Source organism: Dromiciops gliroides, chromosome 2 (assembly GCF_019393635.1).
Source record: "Dromiciops gliroides isolate mDroGli1 chromosome 2, mDroGli1.pri, whole genome shotgun sequence".
NCBI classification, from domain to species: domain Eukaryota; kingdom Metazoa; phylum Chordata; class Mammalia; order Microbiotheria; family Microbiotheriidae; genus Dromiciops; species Dromiciops gliroides.
Window position 1 is genome coordinate 140059139 of NC_057862.1, and position 25239 is coordinate 140084377.

General features: G+C 37.9%; 2 protein-coding genes across 5 annotated transcripts in view; one reads left to right on the forward strand and one right to left on the reverse strand.

Moving 5' to 3' along the window:
* The window catches only part of FAM189A1 (family with sequence similarity 189 member A1), a 556488-nt gene extending 533003 nt beyond the window's left edge, over positions 1 to 23485 (forward strand). Inside the window, exons 8-12 of the mRNA XM_043987879.1 lie at positions 2653 to 2728; positions 9907 to 10491; positions 13713 to 13787; positions 15200 to 15519; positions 20037 to 23485. Coding sequence (XP_043843814.1) covers positions 2653 to 2728; positions 9907 to 10491; positions 13713 to 13787; positions 15200 to 15519; positions 20037 to 20222 — 1242 coding nt within the window. The 3' untranslated portion in view covers positions 20223 to 23485. The remainder of the gene's footprint in view (positions 1 to 2652; positions 2729 to 9906; positions 10492 to 13712; positions 13788 to 15199; positions 15520 to 20036) is intronic.
* APBA2 (amyloid beta precursor protein binding family A member 2) overlaps positions 22851 to 25239 on the reverse strand; it is a 373381-nt gene continuing 370992 nt past the window's right edge. For 3 of the 4 annotated variants that reach the window (XM_043987872.1, XM_043987873.1, XM_043987874.1), the window contains exon 14: positions 22854 to 24737. In XM_043987872.1, the coding sequence (XP_043843807.1) occupies positions 24666 to 24737 (72 nt within the window). In that variant the 3' untranslated portion in view covers positions 22854 to 24665. Of the gene's footprint in view, positions 24738 to 25239 lie in introns of all 4 variants that reach the window. The other variant, XM_043987875.1, reaches the window with a different exon arrangement.

Here is a 25239-nt window from a genome sequence, read left to right on the forward strand (position 1 = left end):
TTGAAATACTGAAGAGTGGGGGCAGCTAGGTGACGCAGTGGATAGAGCACCGACCCTGGAGTCAGGAATACCTGAGTTCAAATCCGACCTCAGACACTTAACACTTACTAGCTGTGTGATCCTGGGCAAGTCACTTAACCCCAACTGCCTCACTAAAAAAAAAAGAAAAGAAAGAAATACTGAAGAGTGAAATGAGCAGAACTAAGAGAACATTGGATACAATAACAGCAATATTGTATGAAGAACAACTGTGAACAGCTAAGTTAATTTGAGTATTATACTCAAATCAATTACAAAGGACCTGTGAAGGAAGATGCTATCCACCTCCAGAGAAAGAACTGATAAACAGAAGTATGGATAGCATGGGTGTGTGTGTGTGTGTGTGTGTGTGTGTGTGTGTGTGTGTGTTTTAAATGATGGCCTTCTCGAGTGCAAAGGGGTGACAGAGGGAAGGAAAAAAGAAAAAAAAGATTATTATTAATTGACATTTACTTAATTCCCTCCACTGTAGGATGACATCAAATGTTTTTATTTACTTTATACTCCAATATGAAAGCATATTCACAGTATTTCCAAAACCAGAATTAGAGTACTGAGAAAAAAATGTAATAATGGATTATGGCAACATGACAGGCCTGAACTTGACTAGAAGAAGAGTCTGCTTGACTGATTATTGCTCTCTAGAATAGTTATTTTCTGTTCATTATTTTACTTTCTTTTAACAAGCAATTTTAAGTCTCTTCCATGTGCTAGGTAGGCACTGTGTTTGGCTTGAGGCTGAAGTGAGATAATTCATATAAAGTGCTTTATGAACCTTAAAATACTATATTAATGTTAGGTAGTGTTTCTGTGATTATTCCTGAGGGCTGAGCCCAGGAAAGGGAGTGGAGATGTATTTGCAGATGAGGAAAGTCGAGCAGTTTTTATATCGAAGGTGGTCATTCAATTCTCCCCAGAACTAAATCAGCTAGAATAGCTTTCTAATAGAATATCCAGTCCTTGAGGGTGGAGACTGTTTCATGTTTGTCTTTGTGTCTGTAACACATAATGGACACTTAATAAATGCTAATTGAATTATTTAAGTAGTAACTTTATAGAACGCTCAAAGCCACCTTACAAACAGTATCTCACATATTCTTGCAGTGATGAGAACATGGCAGTCATTTTATACTTGCAGTATTGTAAAGCCTTAATTTAAAGTTTAAAAAGTAGAAATAAAAATAACCAGTTTGATTAAAGTGGCAAGGGACATATAGATAGGCAGAAATCTAATTACCTGAGTTGAAATCTAACTATGACACTGGGGCTCAGATCACCGCTCCCAATTTCCCCTAGCAACTCATTATTTATAGCTGAATTCCCTAAGCAATTTTGAAATCACTTAGGATTTCAAAATGTTTTTTTTATAACTGAGGACTATATGCATGTATAGTAATAATACATTTGGGTCCACTTTAAAATAGATTTTATTTGTATGCATATATTTTATGTACATAGTTACTCATAATCTAAGATGTTACAGTGGTGTCATCTAATTATGAAAGTTTACCTAAAATGTGTGTTTTCCTAGAAATAAACATATCCACCAAGAATTGTGTATCTGTGTATTCATAAGAGGAATCTGTGAATCTCTTTAAATAATTATTATATATGTACACACACACACACACACATATATGTATGTAAATAATATTATACAGAGAGAGAGAGACATTTACTTGTTCAAAGATTACAAAATTGCAGATTTCTCTTAGGGAAAGAGGGAGAAAAAGACAGGAAAACTCCACCATACAGAGGTTGGGAACCATGGTTACTGTCTTTCCATTGAGATGTAGCATGGCACAATAGATAGAGAGTTGGGCTTGGAGTCACAAAAACCTGGATTCAAATCCTGCCTCAGGTAAATACGATGTCACTGGAAAAGTCATTTAACCTCAAAGTGACTGAAGTAATTCTAAGGCTATAAAGTGTAAAACAAGTGCCAGTTTCCTCCTTAGAGGGTCCCTATATCAATTGTTACAGGATTGGTTTTTAAAAAAAGAAAACAGTTGTAATATTTCCTTTGGAATAAAGGACTTAATGAGGAATAAGTGCTATGAGATGATAAAAATCAGAGAAAAGAAGGCTATGTATCATTTTTCCCCAGATGGAACTGATTCTTCAACTATTTGAATAGAAGGATTAGATGGAAGTGGGAATGTAGAATGAAGAAAGGATAAGGGAATTGGTACAAGAGCTGTCATAGAAGGTTATCTTGGTGGTCTTAGGAGACTCATCATTACCATCTAATGATTATTGCATATTCTCTAAATGGGCCATACTTTCCTGAAGAATCAGGGATTGTCATGGAAGCATATCTTATGAGTATAGGGATGGTCTTCTCTCTCTTGACTTCCCCACCCTGGTATATCAGAAAGGTTAGGAATGACCTTGGCCTGATGTTTTTTCACACCCCTGCCATCACCCTAGGGTGAAAAGATTAAAAAAATATATATGAATGTCTGTCGATGTTACAAGTGAAACGAGCTTTCAAGCAAGCCTTTGTCACTGAATGGCAATATACCAATTAAACGATTTGTTCCAAGTCTGATTATTAATGAATCTGAGTCCCACTGAAGTCAAACACATGCTGCTTTTGTTTTCCTGCTGTAGGTTACCAGTCTAGATCAGCAAGTAACTGAATCGAGCTTGGGGGATCAAAATACAACTGCAGGTTTCAGCACACAAGGTAAGCTTACCTCATAGAGTAGAACTCTATGGTGATGCTTGATGTAATCATAGTTTATAAAGTTTCCAGAAGAAATTTCTTTTATTCTCCCATTTTTTCTTCACTTTAAGGATATTCAATTAAGGAGAACCATTCCTTCCTAAGTTTTACTTTTACTCTTGTGTCCTCCTTACTTTTACCCAGAACTGGTCAGTGGAAAATTGTTGTTGTTGTTGTTGTTCATCCTTTGCTCTCAAAGAGGATCACGACAGATGTCATGATTTGCAGTTATTTGGATTTAAGTGAGGGTGAACTGTGCGAAATCATTAACCTCACTCTCTCCTCCAGACCCATCTGGGTCCAGTGGCAAGATAGTCATCAGACCGAGTGGAGATGGCCTCGAATGTTTAAGGAAATTGGGGTTGAGACTTGTCCAGGGTTAAATAGCTAGCAAATGTCTGAGGTCAGATTTAAACTCAGGTCCTCCCAACTTCAGGGTCAGTGCTCTATTTCTTTGCCACCCAGTTACCCCACAGGAGGAAAATTAAACAATTGGTAGATTCAAAAGCATTCCTTTAAGGCATCTCTCATCTAATGAATGCCCTTCTGCTTCACTCCTTTTCAGTATATGGGCCTTCTAGCTTAAGAACCCATACCCAACACCACCCTGGGGAGAGGGGTGGGTAGGGGATCCTGTCCCCATCTTTGGGTTTTAGCACCATAGTGATCTTTATCACTGAGAGGGTTGAAGGAATATTACTGACATAAATAGGCACAAAGAGATTTCCTCTGCAGGCAAGGCACATTTGTTGTATCTTATTCAATCAAACAACTAAGAAACCTGTATTAGGCACTAACTATATGCAGCATCCACTGCACTAGGCAATGGGTATAAAAAGACAAAAGTGGAAAGAGTCTCTACAAAAAATGAAATCAGATTCAAGGAGCTTCTCCTATTCTAATGGGAAGTCACAATGGATAGTCTATACAGGATGTATACCAAAAGAAAAAAACACACACGATGGAAGGAAAAGCACTAAGAGATGGGGAAATCAGGAAAGGCCTTTCTCTAAAGGAAGTGGTACTTGAGCTGATACACAAGAAGATCCAGGCTTTCCAAGAGGTGAAGGTGAAAAGAGAGAGGGAGCAATTCCCTTCCATTCTGGGGCTTTCAGAAAATAGGGTATGACAAATAGCCTCAGAGAATCTTAAAATTTTGTCCTTTGATTCTAATAGCAATTCTAAGCAGAAAGGCATTTTTTAAATACAACAGAAAAATAGACCTAAACCTATTAAACAATTTATAGAAATGTTTTCAAAAACTGGAAACTATTTAAGATACTATGAGTGTTCACAATTCCATGCTTCCCAAGATGCTTATTGATTTGAAATAGCATCTTCAGATTTGGCAAATGGATTTCTCTTGTATTTTGCTAATGGAAAGGGAACTGCTGAATTGAATGAAAACAGGTCCTTTGAGCCAAGTCACATTCAGTAAACAGATTATATAGTAAAGGATGATATTGTTCCCTATAATTCCACTTCTCTAAAGAACTGGATTATTAGCTATGTGCTCATCCTAAAAATGTATAATCAAAAGGACACAACAGAGATTTGAATAATTCATCTTTCAAAAAGATTTTTTTTGTGGTTTAGGTATTTGTGGGGATTGTATTAGCATAATACATGACTGCAATTCCTAGAAAATGATATATTTACCCAAACAATAGCCAGAGAACTAATTTTAGTAGAACCCAAATGAAACTGAAACTAACTTTACACATATTTTCATGTACTTATAACTTTACTGAACTCAATTTCTCATTTCCTATGCAGTACTTTTACTTGGGAGGGTGAGGGAAGGTGTTTCCTTTTCTCTAGTGATTATCAGAAGTAGCTGTTAGCTGGAATCCATTTGACCTTCCTTTTCAAATTACTTCTCAAGATGGTATGGCTTATATTCTTTTCTTAGACAATATGATAAATCTGTTTTTCTGATGTGTGAAAATCCTGCAAAGAATGTCATTATTTTGTTGTGCTTATTACTATTATCCCTTGCCCTGAAGGAATGGGAAATCTAAAAAATAAAAATAACAAAGCACAAATAAAGTGCCTTCTTCTTGCAATCTTAAAATGGCAATGTCTGTAGTTTAAAAATAAGATTCTAGGAAAGAGAAGAATGTTTTCAAGGGTTTTCATTCATTCAGTTTCATTCATTTATACATTCCATAAACATTTATTATCTGCTAACATAATTCTGTGGTAGCTGCTGTGGGGTATACAGAGTTGAATTCATATATCCTTTGCCCTCTATTAGAAAAAATAGAATATTTATACAAATAAGTCAGAATGGGATAGGTATCACAAGAAAAGTACAAAGAAAATTCAGAAGAGAAAGAAATCTCTGCTTGATGTCCTTGCCAGTGTTGGTAATGCTCCACCCATGCTTACGTTGGAACAGTTCTACTATTTAATTCCCCTTGTAACCTTAGACAAGTCACACTCCCTGTTTGGGACTCAGTTTATTCATCTGTAAAATAAGGGTATTGGATTATGACTTTTATTGTCCCTTCTAGTTCAAAATTGTGTTCTTACATTTATGATTTCTTTGATGGGCATAAGCTTTTATATATATATATATATATATGTGTGTGTGTGTGTGTGTGTATGTATGTATGTATGTATATATGTATATGGATATAATTGAGTACTACTATGTGAAAACAAAAACAATCAAAAAATTATCATGTATTTAAGTGCTTACTCAGTGCCTGGCTTGGTGCTAAGTGTTAGGGTTGCAAAGACCAAAATAATGAAACAATTCCTTCTCTAAAAGAAGTGACTTTCTATTGGGGGAGATAACATATACATATATAAGACACAATAAATATACAGAGAATTTCAAAATAAGTATAAGGTTGCTAGAAGTTGGGGGAATCAGAAAAGACTTTTTATTGTATTTTGTTTGAGGAATGGAGGAGGCCAGTTTGGCTTGGATTATAGAGTGCAGGAAGCACAGTGGTGTACATGTATGGAAAGATATGTTGGGGCCAAGTTGTGAAGAGATTTAAATACAAAATGAAATTAATTTTTTTTTCTAAAGACAATAAATACTCTGGTATTTATTGAGTAGGAGAATCATCAGATCACTTTGATTGCTATGTGGAATTTTGGAGAGGGTTAGAGAGTGACCTGTGGCAGGGAGGTCAAATAGGAAGGCATTTTAAAAGTCCAAGTAAGAAATGAAGAAGACCTAAACTAAGATGGTGGGTACATGAGTAGAAATAACAAGATAGGGGCAAGAAATGTGAAGGTAGAAATGGCAAGATTTGATAACCGATTTTAAAAGTGGGGTGAGAAAGGGTTGTAAAACATGGTGTCTGAAAAGATGTGTGGGTACTCTATAGAAATGGTGAGACAACAAAGGAGACTAAGGTCTGATCAGACAGGTATGAGGAGAACCAAAAGAAAAGAGGTGGTGAAAACTCAGGTAAAAGTATACAGAAGGAGATGCTGGTCAGTAGTGTCACATGAAGAAGAGGGTTATGATCCATGTAGTGATAAAGGTGACCATCTCATTGGGGAGATGACATACTCAAAAGCCTATAACATAAGATGGAATACGGAAGTGCAAAAACAGGTACAAAGAGTTGCATTAGTTTAGAGGAGAGATTGTTTTGGATTAGGGAATCTGGGAATATTTCATGAAGGAAGTAGCCTATGACGTGGGTCTTGAAGGTTAAATTAAAACCTTCAGGATACCTCAGGAAACCTGAGTAACACAGAAGGAAGAAGAAACATAAGAATGACCAGGAAACTAATAAGTAAACTAGGTTTATTCAGTACTATGGAAATCAAGGGAAGGTGAATTGTAAGGAGTTAGCTATGTCATAAGCAGGAAAAAATGTAAAGGAAGATGCAAACTGAGATAGTGCCTTTGAATTTTGTGATTTAGAGATTATTAAAAGCCTTTGAGAGAAAAGGTTCAGTGAAGGGTTTGGGAGCAAAAGCTGGGTTGAAATGGGTTTTAAGAAATAGGAATGATAGGAATGGCAACAGGTCAGGGGACTTTGAGGAAGTGAGGGTATATGAGTGTTTCTTTTCTATTCATGGGGCATCTGAGTGGTGCAGTAGATAGAGCACCCACCCTGAAGTTGGGAGAACCTGAGTTCAAATGTGACCTCAGACACTTAACCAGCTGTGTGATGCTAGGCAAGTCACTTAACTCCAATTGCCTCAAACATCTGGGGCCATCTCCAGTCATCCTGATGTATATCTTGCCAATGGACCCAGATGGCTCTAGAGGAGAGAGTGAGGCTGGTAATTTTTCACAGTTCTTCTCACTTAAATCCAATTTATTGCAAGTCTCATGACATCACCTTCTGATGTCATGGTCTTCCTTGAGAACGAAGGACAAACTACAACAGTCCTTTTCATGGATCTCTCTTTAATAATGGACCATTTGTAAAAGAACTGAAATTCACCCCTTCTATCCCCTTCCTTTTTGAATATGACTCCCAAACTATATGGTTAGCTCTAACCCCTCTCCTGATCCACAGTGTTACATCATCTCCACACATACCACAGAATGGAATAGGATTAGATCCATAATTTAATTAGTATAAGCATGTCAAATTCAATATGTCAAAAACTGAACTCATTACCTTCTTCCCTAAACTGTTCTTTTCTGAAACATTCCAAATTAATTTAATTTTCATGTTTTAACAAATATTTATTAATCACTTATCATTTCTGTAGTGAGCATGTCCATTCTTCCAATAGTCCCAGCTTCACCATCTTGGGGTCATCCTTCACTCTTCCTTCTTCCTTGTCTCCTCCAAATCTAGTCACTTACTGAGTTTTATTGATTCTGTCTCTATATAATATCTCTCACATGCATTTTCTTCTCTACATTCACACATCCATCACTGTAGTTAAAATGTTTATCACCTGTCACTTTAACTATTATAATGGTCCCTTCCCTACTTCTTGTCTCTCCTTTCTCCAATCCATATTTTCCCACACAGTTTCCAGAATAGTCTTCCTAAAACACAGGAGCAGTCACCTTATATTCTCACTGAAAAATCTACAGTGGCTTCCTGCTATTTCTATGTGGTTTGGTGAAGAGAGGGTTACCATTGAAGTCAGGAAGACCTAATTGTGCCCCCAAACATTCATTGGCTTGGACAAGTCACTTAACCTCTCGTAGCCAATTTCCTCATGTTTAAAATGGAAATAATATCTATCTCCTAGGGTTGTTGAGACTCAACTTAGATAACATATACAACATGTTTTGCAAAGCTTAAAGCACTATGCAGTATAAATGCTAGCTATTGTTATTGTAGCTATAATAGGATAAAATATATACTTCTCAGTTTGGGATGTAAAGCCCTTCATAATCTGGCTTCAGCTGACCTTTGTATATGTAATTCACAACACTCCACTTCTTTGGACTTTTTGCTGTACTCTAAACTCACAATCCCATCTCCTGCTTCCACATCTTCACACAGCCTGTGCCTAATACCAGTAGTATACTTCTTCCTTACAGTTCCATCTCTTAAAATTCTTCCTTTAAAGATTAGTTCAGGTTCCACCTCTTGCTGAAAGCTTTCCTTCCTATTATTAATATTTTTCTCTTCTCAATTTATCATGTGCTTAGCTAGCTATCTAAATACCATATCTTTCATAGAATGTAAGAACCTTGAGGGCAAGGACTATTTTTTCATCTGTTTTGTGTTCTCGTCACCTAACATACAACTTTTCATTTAGCAAGCATTCAGCACATTTGTTGAATTGAATGTTTGTTCAGGAAGTAGAGATGAGGAATAGAGATGTTTCCTTCAAGATATTTAGTGGTCACAATAAGGAAAACATGGTGGTTGGGGGGTGGGGAGTAGTAGCAGGATTGAGAGGTTGGTTGGTTGGTTTTGTTTTAGGATATGGAAATTTGGGGTAGCCAGAAAAGACTGCATCAGTGGAAAGGGAAAAATTAAAAAGAGAGCGAAAAAAGAGTGTAACTGATTTCAATTCAACATACAAACAAGGTCCTAGAGGAAGCTTAAGGGAAAAGAGTGAGTCCACAAGGAGAGAGGAGAAAGATACACCCTTTCTAGACAAAGAAAATTTAAGACATGATAGGGGGAATAGAGTTAAAAGGGCCTCAACTTCATAACTGGCTCTAGCCTACTTTTATAGATGTAATTCATTCCCCTTTTTTTTTAAGTTTTCAACATTTGTTTTTATAAGATTTTGAGTTCCAAATTTTTCTCCTTCCTCAAGACAGCAAGAAATCTGATATAGGTTATATATGTACAATCACATTAAAGATATTTCCACATTAGTCAAATTTATTCCATTTCTGATGGAGTCTGATGGCCTTACCACATCCCTAAGAAAATAGAAGGTGATGTCATCTTTAGAGAGGAAGAGGACAGCTCACTGGCTCATAGAATATGCACTGCTAAAAAAAAGTTCAAATACCTAGTTTCAAGTTAATATCCCTCATATGTACATGAGGTCTGTACCTATGTTTTATAAGGCTCTTGTCTTCACTAGTTACATAATTGATTGGTAGAAGTCTGGTTTGGTAGAGGTGGTTAGTTCATTTTCAACAGAATTCTCTATCCTTACCGTGGCAAAAAACACCATTTCCTGGTTGAAAAATGAACCTAGCACTAGTGAACTTTTAAAAGCATTAACTTCTTTTCAAACACTTGTTCAACCTTCTGCAGAGAGGGATTTAGTGATGTTATCTTCTCATAGGTGGATCCAATGTCCTTTGAAAAGACTGGGGTTCAGAACAGATGTTGAAGCATTTCCCTATTTTCTATTCCAGATCAATTGTCTCCCATCCATACTCCATTCACCCACCCCCAGCGCTAAAAAGCACTGGTCACTTGGAACCAGAGAGGTGTGTGATATTTACCTAGACATTTAATAAATATTTTTGTACTATAATTCTATGGCATTTTATATCTTAGGGTCTCAAAGAATAATAAAATCTCTGCTAAAGATTTTGAACATCATGCAGGAATAAGAGAAAGCTGCCACTTTTAAACTTCAGAGTTTTATATAAGGTAGATACTAGAAAATATAGATAAAGATATTATTTTTCCTATAATTTGTGTTTTGATATTCTGTTCCATCTGTTACTTGAAGCATTCAATGTTAAAGCTTTTGTTAACAATCTTCTTTTGTAGTTTCTGTTGATAGTACTTCTCTTTTGGTGTCTGAAGTTGCTGACATTCCAGATCATAGCTACTCCTCTGAGGACCTTTGTTCTTTGGAAGTTCAAGGCTCTCTCCGTTCTGCAGATTTTTCTCCATATGGTACAATCCGTAAAGCAGCCACGGACAGTTGTACCAGCTTGGATCGCAGTGTGCGCTGCAGGTTCCACAGGACTCACTCACCATGTTCCCCCATGGAGGCTAGAGGCTGCCGGCACAGAGCATCTCTAGACAGATCTCAGATCCAGGACTATGAGAGTTCTTCTCAGAGATCTCCAGACTGTTCTTCAGAGAATTACAGCTTTTCAGAGTCCCAGGGCTCTGTGCGGGAGAATCAATCTCAGCCACAGTTGAAACAGATGAAAATGTGTTGTGGGACCTTTAGCCAGTCTTCTGCAACTCATTCCCAGCCCTCTCTCTGTTCAGTTCCCGCAAATCCTTCACCACACCATGGCTGCCCAGAGAGAACTGTCCCTCCAAGACGTGTTAGAAAAAAACGAATTTCAAATATTGTTCGATCTACCAGTGATCCCATTTCATGTTCATCCAGCACAGAAGGTAAATTCTTTCAAATATGATGGCAGACTGGTACACACTGACCAAACCAAAGTTAATTGTGCCAGTAGTCACGCTGAAGTATGGCACGACTTGTTCATATGGGTTTCAGTTCATTCTATATTTTATGAATTTCCATTTCCTTTATGTAACTTTTAAAAGTTTGGGGCAAAGCAAATGTGAGGATGTCCACAGGTGTGAGGTTAATCATGGGGTATTGATAACTGCTCTGAATTATATTGACTTTCCACAATGAGCAGAAAAAGGATAAACAGTAAGGAACAAACTTTCAAACCATGTAATAGTAGGACATCTCTTTGATTCATTTCATTAGAGTAGTACACAGGCAGGGATAATTCAAATTTGAATATAATACCAAATGTATAATCAAAGAATAAAGTGTTAAGAGAAAAGATTAATTTTTCAGTTTACAATAAGGAAATGGGAGACATTGACCATAAATAAATACCTAGAAGCAACTAGGGTCAATGTATATGAGAGAAAGGTTCTATAGTATAGTGGAAGGAGCACAGGTACAGGAGGCCTGGATTTCAGACACATGAGCCAATCACCTCCCCATTCCTGATCTGTAAAATGAGAGAGGTGGGAGTACAAACCTACATATTTTGGTAGCTCAGATTGTCTGAAGTTCTAAACTAATCCTGTGCCTCTGAATGCTTGTGTGTGTGTGTGTGTGTGTGTGTTTGTCTTGGGTGTGTCTGTGTCTGTGTCTATGTGTGTATTATAAAAACCAGATATAAATAATTTGGGATTCTCTGTTGCCTCATATGACTCATACTCATTCTATCTTCCAGTTAATATAGCTAATACAGAGTTGATCATGTTGACTCCTGGAAGCTTGTGATGAGATTTCATTGGTGGGAACCTTTCTACTAAAAGTTAGACTTGATACAGCCATGCATATATGCAGTTGATGATAATTATTTTTTGGTTATATTTTAAGTTCTGAACTATCTTATTCCTTCCCTCCCCACCTGGCACTAGAGAAGACCATCATTTAACACAGAAACACATACACATGCGTATGTGAAACCATACTGTGACTCAGTACTTTCTATTTATCAGTTCTGTTTATCACTTCTTTCTCTGAAGGTCAATAGCAGCTTCTTTCATAGGTCCCTTGTACTTGATTTGACTATTTATAATACTCAGAATAACTTAGTTGTTGACAGTTATTCTTTTTTGTGTTATGTACTATATTAAGGGAGGTGGGGAAATTAAGCCAATGGACCTGAATATATGACAGGTTGACTATATAGCAATATTTTTTTTATCTATATTGCTTACCTTAGTTGTCATTGATTGTTATGTCACTGATAATTTATTCCTTAGACTTCAAAGTGTTTTGTTTTTGTTTCTCTGTTAGTTTCTCCAGAACAGATCCTGGATATTAAGTCTACCTCTTATGGCCACACAATGTAGATAATATAAACTTGGGTAGCTTATCACTGCCAGAGCTGCAGAAGATTGCTTTTGAAACCCTTTATGTGTATACAGTTGTTGATATTGCTATCCTGTCTTTTTACTTTTATATTACAGACAGGCCTAATAACTACCCCAACATAAAAAAGGATATTTTTTTAATAAAATACCTATAAAAGAAGAACATCGAAGGCTAATATCTCTGCTTCCCTGCCTAAGAACTAAGCTGAAGATTATTTACTGTTTACTTCAGGAACTGGACAGATCTTTTAATATGTAAATTATTTTTTAGGAGCAAGTAAGATCTCTTCAGAGCTACATAAGAGTGGGAGCTAGTCTATACCTCAAGTCAAATTGCTTTGTCGTATTGTCATGGCCCAAATAAATCATAACACTCCTTAAAGTATCTAACTTGCACGTTAGGGTAATTTTACATACTGAAATAATCTGACTTTGGCAAACTGATAGTTCCCATAAAGTCTGAGTCTCACTGTAGAACATGTGCCAGAATTCTCAGGCATGAAGTTAACTCCCACCACCATCTCCCTCATGCTAACTTTTCTTAGTGGTGATGAGGATCTTGCAGGATTTTTTCTTTTTCTTTTTCATTTCCTGATTTAATTACCTATTCAAGTAAAGAAGGTTAGAGTAGATTCTCCTTATAAACTGTGCCCTGAAGGAAGGGGGAAGGAGTCTTTTGATCTCTCTAGAAGTTCAGAATGCCTTTTTTGTCTATGAAAGAGCAATAAATACTCCTCAGACACAGTAAAGATTTATTCCTTGTTTGTTTTCATGAATCTAAGATTGTGGGGATGGGTAACAAACAAGTTTTCTGGTAATTGTTTCGTGTCAGTCAGTGAGATGATCTGTTACCTTCTCATTTGAGGCTAAAATGCGCCATTCCCATTCTGATCAGCCCTGATCACCTCAAATACTTTGTGTTCTACAAATGATGAAGGGAATTAAGGAGAAAGAGGCTTTGTTCAGACCTTGAATTATAAACATTATTAGTGAGAATCAGTCATGTTTATTGTTTCTCCATCAGCCACATGACTATTAAAAGAAGATTGCCCCACACAAAGCAGTTTTCCTCTCAATTCAGAGAAGAAAACTTTATCGTTTCTCTTTATTGAAGTGGGTACCTTGAGGCTTCCTGAAGAAACACCAATATGCCTCAAGTGTTTAATAAAAGAAATCAACTGGAGATTGTGTCAAATTATTTTGTATGTCACTGAGGTTTTTGAAAGACTGAAAGGTTTTAGTGGTGTGTTTTTCCTATCTAGGGATATATTGTTTGTTTTAAAGTGTAAGGGCTAAAATTCTAGCTATACTGTCTAAAATATCTAATGAGTGGTCGCCAATAAATTATAAGCTTTAGCAAGAGTTAGACTTTTAAGCATTTATTAAGGAGAATAAGAATTTGGTAACGAGAGAGAGAGAGGCCTAGATTCATCTATCTATTAAAGGGAGAGCACATTTCTAGCTCCCTTCTCCCCCACAGTCCACAGGAAAGAGAGAGAGTCAAAGCGCCAGCCTCCCCCTTCTTCCTCCCACAAGCAAACGTCACTTCCTGACGCCAAAGAAAAGACTCATTGTCTTGCCCTCAGAGACCTTCTCCTCATGGTGGAGCTTTCCTACAGTAAGTCTCCAGCAGGTGGCATCATTCCAATTGTTACAAAAGCCATAGGCCAATTTGATTCCTTGGACTTGGAAGGGCTTTTCCTTCTGTTTTCTTAAAGTATATTTCAATATGTTTAATTAAATTTTCTCTTTGGTTAAAGGAGATACCTCTTCCTACACACCTCTATATAGCCAGCATCATGAAGCAGGAATATCTCAGTCGGACTTAGAGACAGGTGAGGTACTGATTTTTAAAATCATCTTTGCATGCATGTGTAACTCTTCTATTATCCTATCAACAGAGTAGAAGGTGGTATAGTTTGAGGAGAATTGTTTCATATGTTTTTGTTTTCATAGATGGTGACTAAGTATGCTTCGCTAAATTCATTTTCTAATGTCACAAGGTGTAATATTTTAATACTTACACACCACACACACAACCCTCACCACACACACCACCCTCTACATTTCTCTTCCTTTTTCTCTTAGCAGAGTGTATAAGAGAGCATAATTAGGTTCAGCCCTGCATATGCCTACTGATTTTAATATGAGCTCTCCCTTTGTGAAGCATCTTCTTGGCAGAGTGTTGGTGGTCATTTGTGTGCTTTCTCCCTCATTTTTAACCTCCCATTGGTTTTAAGCTGAAATGCTACAGACTCCCCATTCTTTTTTTTTTCCCTTTTTTTTTTTTCTTTTTGGCTTTTGCTTTTCATTCCCTTAACTCTTAGTCTAAGAGTGGTGGAGAGGGAGTCAAAATTTAATCCAGCACTAATTGAGTCAGTTGGTTTACCCAGATTGACTGTAGATTAATTTAGTTTACCCAGAACTCTCCTTGACAGTGGGACTGAGACATGGTTAGAGAAACAGAACTTCTACCATTGCTTATTATTTGTTCTGTGTATAATTGAGTATCATAACTTTTGCTTTCTATATTATCTTAAGCACTATTTAAAAAAAAAACAGGAAAAGGGGCTATCTTTAAAATTTACAAAAAATAAAATAAAATAACCAAATCACCAAACTTCAGCCTGGCAGTCAAGAGAAAAGAGTTTAAACCCTAGTTCCTATACTAATTATATGACCTTGTGCAAGTTAGTTATTCTGGATCTCAGTGTACTGATTGGTCAAGTAAAGATCATGGATTAAATTACTTTTAAGGGCAACCTATGATTGCCAAACCTCTGTAAGACCAAAGGTAGATGGATTTGTTAGTAACAAGAAAGGGGGAAGCAGTCTGCCTTTAATACTATAGATACCCTAAAGCAGAGAGAGAATCTTTCTAACCTCTGTTTTGTATGAAGAGAGATCTCCCACTCTTGCACTTGACTGCCCAGTGATCTGTTGCTTTTGTCTTGCTCTAAGTGTGTCTCTTTCCTCTATGGCCTCCCACTCTCCCACCTTTCAGTAAAGATTTGTCTTCTCTCTAGATTAGTTTTCACATATGACAATTGGCTCATTGCAAGGTTCGATAGCACCAGGCCTTTTAGAGAAGTGAAGGGAGACACCCATCCCCAACTTTAGCCAGAGAGTCCCAGAGGCTTCTCAGAAAGCTTACTCCCAAGCATGCTTATGTTTGGTTTTCTTTGGTTTTGACAGCTTGCATTAGTTTTTTTTTTTCAAAGTTGTATTTTTTCCCCTTTATTTTTAGTTTCCATTTCTAGCTCTCACATGGCTGCTTCTGCTTATCAGGACCATTTTTTGCCAGCTGGAAAACAAAGAGATACCAGGAAAGTTGACCAACAGTTAAAGCCAAAGGCCTTACAGACCATCTCAAAAGAGCAGCCACCCCCTTTAGTGGACCTTAAGGCCTATAAAGACACAAAAATTTTGGTGGCTAAATTTTTGGAACATTCAAACTGTAATCTCCCTCCAGAAGTGCAGCATGTGGTGAACACTATCCGATCAGTCATCAAATCTGATGAACGACACATGGAAGAAGCCATCTTCAGTGCCAACATTATAGACCAGGTACGAGTATCCCAAGATCCTGCCACAGCTTTTGACTAGTTGTTCCTCAGAGACCCCAGAGTTCTACACATTTGGGACAGAGTTGGCAGGAGACAGTGTTTAAAATGAGCTAAATAACTTCTGTTTGATTTTAGAATATTCTATCCCCAGGCCCCAGCTCAGTACACTGTATTCTACTAGAGATTTAATAAATATTTGTTGAATTGGCATTAACTGCATTGAATGGCAAAGGAGGCTGTTGCTTTTTGGGAAAGCAGAATCTATTTGTGTTTCTGTGGCCTTACCTGAAAGCAGTATTGGCATCTAGCCTGGCCTATAGGTTCCTTGTATTCAGTGACTGTATTTCCTGCCTTTTCTCCTCCCCCTCCTCCAAACCTCATCTCTCTTAACCATAATGATAACAGAAATCACTGCTTAGTATATGCAACTGTCTCTCTTTTTTTTTTTTTGCGGGGCAATTGGGGTTAAGTGACTTGCCCAGGGTCACACAGCTAGTAAGTGTTAAGTGTCTGAGGCCAGATTTGAACTCAGTCCTCCTGAATCCAGGCCGGTGCCTCTATCCACTGCGCCACCTAGCTGCCCCTATGCAACTGTCTCTTACTTTATTTATAATTTAATTAAACTAGACTCCTATTTGATTATAATGTTCACACATCTACAGTACAATAATTTATGCTCATAATGATTATTTTTGAGATGACAAGATCCTAACAGCATTTCAGAAATCTAAGAGAGCTTAAATGATGTCCAGTGTAGGTATAGTCTATTGTTGAGTGTATTCGCTGGGACTTATTAATGCTGTTATTGTATGTGGTTTATGAAATACATCTCATTCCTTTAGAGTCACCTCTAACTCTTTTAAAAATGACAATTATAACAAGAAATATAGGGAATGGGCAGGAAGGAAAGGAAATAAACATTTCTTGAGTACCTGCTATGTGGCAGATGCTGTGTTTAATCACTTTATAAATATTATCTCATTTGATACTCATAACCACCTTGGGAAATAGGTGCTACTATTATCTCCATTTGACAGTTGAGGAAACTGAGGCAGACAACAATTAAGCAACTTGACACAAGGGCCACCCAGCTAATAAATGTCTGAGGCTGAATTTGGACTCAGGTCTTCCTGACTCCAGATCCAGTGTCCTATCCCCTACACCACCTAGCTTGTGGATGGGGGAACCTCTAGCTCTCACATCCGGATCTAACCATGGCAATAATTTCATCTGACTAAAGTCAAGTACTAAAGGTAGTGCAATAGTGGTTTTAAAACTGAAGCCTAGAGCATCTCCTTCCCTTTCCCCTATGTCAAGAAGCATGAAATGCCCACAGGTCATAGGCCAAATGAACAGTAGGATACAAGAGCAGGGAAACTTGACTAACCCATTCACCTCGGGATCTACTTAACCTCTCCAGCTTTTTCTCCCACTGGCTATCTTTTCTCCATTTCACTCTTTCCCACTCTGTGTTCCCTTCTGTGGGTCTTTCTTACTGTTATTCTGTTTTTCCCAATCATTTTTCTATCTCCTCACTCCTGTTTCTCATGTGGCCAGAATATGAACTTGGGGTCTTCCCTTAATTCTTTGTCCCATATGTTGAATGTGAAAACAAGTTAATTGACTATTTTATATTTCTCCCAAAAAAAGTTATTTATTTGTATGTTACCTTAGATGAATGGTTCTTTTTTAAATGTGTATGAAAGATATATCTAGATTTTTTAAAAGCCACATCCTCTACCTTGGATGTATGTGAGCTATACGTTAACTAGAATAAGTGATTAACTAAAGTAGTCCACTCCCCAATTCTTCTTGTCAGCATAGTGTTTAGCTGGCTTATCATGCAGCAATAAGGCTACCTCAGCTACTAGGAAGTTCATCAACTTGCAGAAATCTTAGATGTTTCCATCTTTCTTGAAACCTCCTCCCCTCCTTTAGCTGTCCATGTGGTTCCCCACAGCTGACTCTTCTTCCAAACAGTTGCCTTCAGCTTTTCTCCAGTCTCTCTCCTCAAACTCTGCTTAGAGACAGAGGAAAGGGTGATTGGCAGCTGCCATGGCCCCACATGTAGCCTGTGTATGAACGCCTTGTGCTTTGCATCTGTTTCGTCTGTCCTCCCTCTACTAATGTTGCAGAACCACCCTCCCCCAACTTCCAGCTCCCCCAATTTACCTAATGAGATGTGATATGGGCATCTGTGCGGCTGAAAAAAAAAGGAAGCTATTCTTTAGCATTTAGCATTCTTTAGCACACTGCAAAAGGGAAGCTAATACCATGTTGAAGTGTTTAAGAATTCAGCAGCAACACTTCTACTATGAACATTTTTATTGCTTTGCTAATATTATTGGTCACTAATTCCCATAGGTTAGGTAAGCTGAAAAGAGCAAATCATCAGGCCTTTTGATGAAAAACCATAACTTCTTACCAGAAGAATTTATGGGCATCTTATGCAAAAAAAAAAATTTTAAACCCATCCTGTGATTTTTTATTGAGTGCTCTTGAAATCCAAAGAGTCAAATGCTGTTGTAAGTGAGGTTGATAAAAGATTTTAGAGTTCTTCTACCAGCCTACAGATTCAGGAATGTTTGACTTGGGAAACCTGCAACCCTTTTTTTTGTTGTGCTGGAGTCTGAGGTCTCTGTATCATGGAAGCAGTGGGCTCCTTTGTCAAAGAGTTGTTCCCTACCATGCTCGCAGCTTATACTCTTTAGCAGAATACACATTGAGGTTGTTGTTGACTTTAAAGAAGAGCCATAGGTGAGCAAGTTCTATTGTGTACATAATCAGCAACCACAGTTAGAAGGGATGCTATTTGGGCTTGATCTCTTCTAGGCAAAACTCATTCTTGGCAACCCTAGTCCCCAATGAGCTTATTCTCTTCTTTCCGCTAATTTACAGTAGAATGCTTCACCCTCTCTGCAATTCAGAATACTCAAAAGGCCTTGGTTAAATGCCAAGGAATAATAATGGTAACTATCATTTATATAATGCTTACTATATACCAGGACTGTCCTAAGTGCTTTACAATTTTTATCTCATTTGGTCCTTACAGCAATCCTAGAAAGTAGGTACTATTATTGTTTCCATATTACAGATGAGAAAACTGAAGTAGAGATTAATGACTTGCCCAAGGTTATGTAGCTAGTAAGTGTGTGAGGCTGCATTTGAACTCAGGTCTTCCTCACTCCAGGCTCAATGGTCTATTTCCTGTACCACCTATCTGCCCCAAATGGAATGAGATACAGGAATAGACTGAATGTGCTCTAAGCATCACAAACACAACAAAAGCCCTCAGATTAAATTCTCTTGAACAAATCTTTATTAATTGTACTCCACAATAATGTCATTAATACCCTGTAACCAAATTTTACAGTCAAAATCCTGTTATGCAATCATGTAACCAATGAACTGAAAATGTTCAGCTTGGTTAGCTCTGACCCAGTGCTTCAAATATCTTTTAGAGCCTCAGGTATTCACAAAGGTCTATTTTCAAGTTTTTAGTATTAAAGCCTTACTCTTATGCAATCAACTGCCCCCTTTAACAGTTATACATAACATGTTATCAGGAAAATGATTAAGGTCAATAGGATACATTTTTCACACCCTCCTCCTTGTACACACAAGGACCCATCTATGAGATACTATAAAATCTAACCTGACTTAATTATTCAATTAAAACAAATTAATTCTTGTTAGGGGAAGCTAGGTGACATAGTAGATAGAGTGCCAGACCTGGAGTCAGGAAGACATCTTCCTGAGCTCAAATCTGGCCTCATATATACTTCCTAGATGTATGCCCTGAGCAAGTCACTTATCCCTATTTGCCTCAGTTTCCTCATCTGTAAAATGAGCTAGAGAAGGAAATGGTAAACCACCCTCAATCTCTGCCAGAAAACCCCAAATGGGGTCCATGAAGAGTCAGATGCAACTGAAAAACAATTTTGTTAACCTGCTACGTGTTTACTATGTGAACCATGTTTACTCTGGGGATTACTGTGTGAAAATGCCACTAAAAACCCCTTAAGCAATATACTTTGGGATCATAATTTTCCCAGGGGTTATAAGTATCAGGATCTGAGAATAACTATAGCCAGTAAGAAAGGCATCTGTGACTCTGCTGTTGCTAACACTTCTGGAGATTAGGAACACTCATTCAACTTGTTTTAATCTTGTTGATACTCAGTGGACCTTCATAGAACTAAACAATAAAGTAACCAAGACCTGAAATGAGCCTTGTGGTATTTCTAGCCCAGAGTACCCCCAGCATGCAACCCATCAGTCAGAACCATTTTCCATTCTGTCTGTATATAGGCATGGATAAAGAAAACTGATGTTTTAAATCTCCTGTGTGTGTGTGTGTGTTGGCGCGCTGTGCACATGTGTGCATGTATGTGCATGCCCTGAGTATTATTCAAGCCCACTCTTTTGATATATTTTTTAAAATATAGTCTTTCAGAAGTGAAACTTTCTTCTTCCATCATTTTCCTTGTTCTCTTTCCCCATCTCTTGTCTTAACAGGTCATTGCCAGTTCTCAGCAGAATGTGACTCTCTCTAGAAAACAGCTTCAAGAAGACCTCCATCTGCAAAGCTGTGGTGCCCTCAGCTCCCCAATTGCTTTCTTGCATAGGGTACGCCTCCCTCTCAGTCTAGAAGGGAATGGTCCCCAGAGTTTTGTTGAAACTTGCCGGGAGACCATAATTTGATATTGAACTAGATGGACCTAGGAGAAACTGATCCTAACCAGAACACTTCATTTTGCCTTCCCAGACCTGAATGACTGCCTCAAAGGAGGGCGGGTTGGAGGGAAGGCAAAAGCATCATCCAATAAGATTATATTTCTTATTCATCTGAAAAAGGATAATGCACAGATTTACTGAATGCCAAATTTCAATGTATGTTATCATGTAACAAAAAAAGGCATTTTCCAAATGGATTATTTTTTGCTCAGAAGTGCTTGTTTAAATGTTGCTGTGAGGTAATTTCCAGGGAAATCCCCCTCTAAGCCACAAGAGACCTATCTGTACAACTTGAAAGTTGTATTTATTTAATGTACCTCACAGTGTTTTAACAATGATCAGTGTTTTAATAAAAAGTATTTCTGACTCTTGCTTCTCCAAGGACTGATTGGAGTAGAATCAGAAGAGGATGATACACTTGTTATTACAGAGGCTCTGAATACTCACCACATTTTTAGGTGTCTGTGTATTTAGCATGCCAGGACTTACAGAGGAGCCCAACAAAGGCTTGAGAACTGAAAGGTGTATATCATCATAGCTTTTCTCAGAATTGCTTCAAATGGACATAAGAGTTCAGAAATAGCAGTACCTAAATGAAGGGTGAAGGGGTAGGCTGGGCATGCCCAGAAGTGCCATCCAAAACCATGTCAAGACATTTCCCATAAAGCTGTCATCCCTCCAAACCATACATGTGACTTTAATGTTTTTGCAGGCTTCCATCCTACAGATTCAGGGCTACAGCTCAGAATTATCCTTTAATTGAACTTTTTTCAAATAGGATTATTTGATGAGAATGGTGGTTCCTGGTGCATACACATTTATATTATTTCGCCTAACGTGGTACTCAATGGGGAAAAAGTACTACTAAGTGGAAATCTTAGAGTGCTGTTTTTAAAAATCTAGGTCTTGTAGCTTATTGGTGTGAGAGGAACAATCAAGGCAAGCTTCAGACCCCAGCTGGTCACTGAATCGATGCAATTGGATAGGCCCTGATATGCAAGGCTTTCCCTACAGCCACTAGGCTGTGGTTCTGATTGAGTAAGGGGGCACAAGGATGGTGTCTAGTAGAGTCATTTAATGAGCTACCCTTCTGGCTTTCCTGATTTAATCCCAGGTAAATTTATACTCAGGTTCTTTTGGTGACATCATAATTTAAGTATAAAGCCCCTTCTGGGGAAACAACTTACAAAATAGAAATTAACCCTTTTCCTAGATTGGCAACAGTCTAGCATTTTTTCACTTCCTGGTATTCCCAGATGACTTTATAACATTCCCAGTTCATCTGAGTGATTTTAATTAGAGAAGGAAATCTTGCCGGAATTTCAAATTGAAGTTCCCACTTTAAAAATGAAAATTATATTTTGGGTCTGTTCATGTGGACTCCTTGGGGAGGGGGGGGTTGTACTCCACCATTGCCACAAAACTGACAACTGATGCTTATTTGAAAGGCTGCTCTTTTTTTATGCAGGTGACAACACAGTCTGTAACTTAAACATGATTTAAATACTTTATTTACCACAACCCAGGATTGACAAGGTAAAGAAAAGCCTTGTTCTCATCAACCCTTATATCTCCCCCAGGAAAAAAAATTATACCATAATTCAGCATTGTTGGTAATGAATGATTTGCCAATGCATAATGCTCAATCTAATCCTTATTGCAGAAGATAACTGTACCTCCTGGACTTGTGACCTTGAAAAAGGGGAGCTTATTGAAGGATGGAAGTACTGCATAAGTCATAATAAGTATATACTGAGAGCCAAAGAATTTCATAAAGCAAAGAACATTTGTTTAGCACTTTAGAGTTTTATGGTGCTCTCACATGTCTCTCATTAGGTCCTGACAACAAATCTGTGAGGCATCAGACCTGGAGTTCAAATTTCATTGCTGCTACTTGGCTACATTTATAACTTTGGGCCACTCACTTAACCTCTTCTGGACCTCCATTCCCTCACTTATAAAATAAGGTATGGAACTAGATTCTGTCTAAGACCCTCTTCCACTTCTTAATTCCATTACCCTATCCAAGATTTTTGTCATTTCAGTTCTGTCTGACTCTCTGTGACCCCTATTTGGGGTTTTCTTGGCAAAGATACTGGAGTAGTTTACCATTTCCTTCTCCTGCTCATTTTACAAATGAGGAAACTGAGGCAGAGTTAAGTGACTTGGCCAGGGTCACACAGCTAGTGTCAGTGGCCAGATTTGAACTTTGAAAGATTAGTCTTCCTGACTCCAGGCCCAGTACTCTATCCACTGCTCCCCCTAGCTGCTGTATTGCCCAAGATACTTTCACTAGTAAAGGCTGGAGTTGGGAACCATGCAGCCTAGTACCTATGTTCTAAAGTCCAGTACTCTTATCACTCTACCATCCTGATAAGACAGATAAATTTTTGTCCCCATCCCCTTATAAATCAAACCCACACATTTCTATCTTAGGTTCCTAGAGACACAGAGCTTCTCTTGGTTAAATGAATTGATGTACAACCAACTCACCAGGCAACACAACGTAAAAACTGCCTTATTTATTTTTTTGCAGGGCAGTGGGGGTTAAGTGACTTGCCCAGGGTCACACAGCTAGTAAGTGTCAAGTATCTGAGGCTGGATTTGAACTCAGGTACTACTAAATCCAGGGCCGGTGCTTTATCCACTGAGCCACCTAGCTGCCCCTAAAAACTGCCTTATAACAAGCATAGGGTCGTGCAAAGTGACAAAAGAGTAGTCTCACCCTCCCCCCAAGTGAGTTTAGTGAAATCAGTCACCATTATTGAAATTATTTTAGCAGATGCATTTTCAGTTGCATTGATGTGACGCTACAGTGACATCCAGTGGCAACCATTCATGCTAATAGCAAGCACACAGTCCCTCAGAATCTTATAGCTGAGAGCTCTTAGGCTCTACAACCCATTTAATGATGATGGGATGGGATATTTAGTAGCTTTTGGAAATACTGAATAAAGTGAGTTTTTTGCTACCTTGGTGTGAGACTGAATATTATGAGAGATGCTGACCATTAAATCCTCAGTGAACAAAACAATCCAAACAAGCACCTTTTGTTTATTACTTCAGATTTATTAGTGAGATTAGCTTAATTCTTTCCTAAGGTCAGTTGCATGCAACACATAGGTTACTCCTTGAAATACAGTAATCCTAAAGCTTTAGTTACTGCATGGTAAGGCTTCTTAAGTCACAGTGTATTTCTTCAAGGCCATGGCCAAAAAAAAAAAAATCAAGACAAAATGACATCAGTTAACATTTATCTCAGTAATGAATACAACTTGACTACATTTTACTTTATCTATATACATTCTAATACTGTTGATGATGATAGCTCCTTGCTCACCCAAGAGAACTTGTATCCATGACTCGTTGCCTTATGAATAAAGGGGGGGGGGTGGTGGGAGGAGGGCTGTTGCCATTTTTTTACATGTGTAAATATATATTCAAAGGACAGTAGGAATTCTAGGGCAGCTCTACTCCTCTCAAGAAGTAACAGGTAAGCATAGCTTGCCCATGGATAGCACTGCATGGTTGCAAATGGGCAAGGATTAAAATGCCAAAAGTAACATTTGCACAGATTGTGGAACATGTTTAGTACAAGAGTCGCAGTCTTGTTCATGATGATTCAAAGTCTTCAATCTGTAGGAACAGTTTGTCAAACTGAAAAGTCAAAAACATCAATATGTATCTAAATAAATATTTTGCGTTTTTACATTGTGGCCATCATCCTTTATTTCACATAGGAAAGGCTCCTTTTGTGTTATTAAATAAACAGTCACATCCTGCCAAAGTTCATTTATCAGTTACACACTTGAAGTAATGAATGTTAGGGAATGCTACTGTGACTGTGGATTCTACTTTTGAAGCAACTGAGTCTCTCACATACATTTTACACCATCAAATAACACCTCCATTAGCTCGGTTTTCAAACCTCAGGGGATGGGATTGGACAGTAATGTCTGGTAAGTCATTCATGTTAAGATTTCTTTTTCTTCACTGTATTCTCTTTCACAGACCCATTCATCAAACAATCACATTCACCACAGTTTCAAGTATGACAGACAGACATCTACTATGCCACACAGAAGTAACACAATAAATATTTCTGTGGTCAACTGCAAGAGAAAACAGTCAGAATATGTTGAAATACTTCAATGTTTTACAAAGGTCTGGTGTCTGTGACTCTGGTCATCAATAAAGACATCACTTTTTTTGGCGAAAAGAAAAAAAAAAGGAAGTGGGGAAGGGAAGACACTGAAGGAAGCCTGCCTGGTCATCTGGCCACCAATTCTGGTCCTTCACAGCCTTTTGTTCTTAGAAAGTACAAGATGTCCTCTGTTGTTCAGAGTTCACTCGGCTCAGGTGGGGATCTTTGCCTTGCCTTTAGTTCTTTTGATGAAAGTCAGATTTAGGCTAGATGTAGAGGGGTGTCTCTTGCCCAGTGAGAAGCCTGAACATTGCAGCTGGCATTGTCTTCATGTGAATCTGTTAATGAATTGAAAGGAAGTTTAAGAGAAATGGATTTGTAGCAGAGCTTAGTGCAATCTGTCCCATTGCCTTGGGAAGCCCCTATTTCCCCCTTTCCAATATCCCAGACCTGAGAAGTAAATCAATTGAGAACAAATAATTCAGCATGTAGCTAGATGTGAAAATTCCTTCCATCCTTCAAGGGGGGAGGGGATTATTAATGGTTTCACTGAGAGCTTTTTGCTTAAAGTGTATGTCTTTGAGAGTGCTTGAAAAAGAAAAAATATGATTTAACCAATGCAGAAGGTGATTTAGAATACATTTTATGGTGTTTCAGGTGATTAAATTTTTCCTATCCCTGATGCTTTATGGTTTTATATATACCACTAAGTGCCTTTTCCTCCCTTTCAGCACAAGTTGATCCTGGGGAATTGAAACATTTGATTTTTAATTTTGACTACAATTTAGTTTTTCACTTGAGAAGATGCTGGTGCAGTAGTGGAGTTCCCCAAAGAAATCT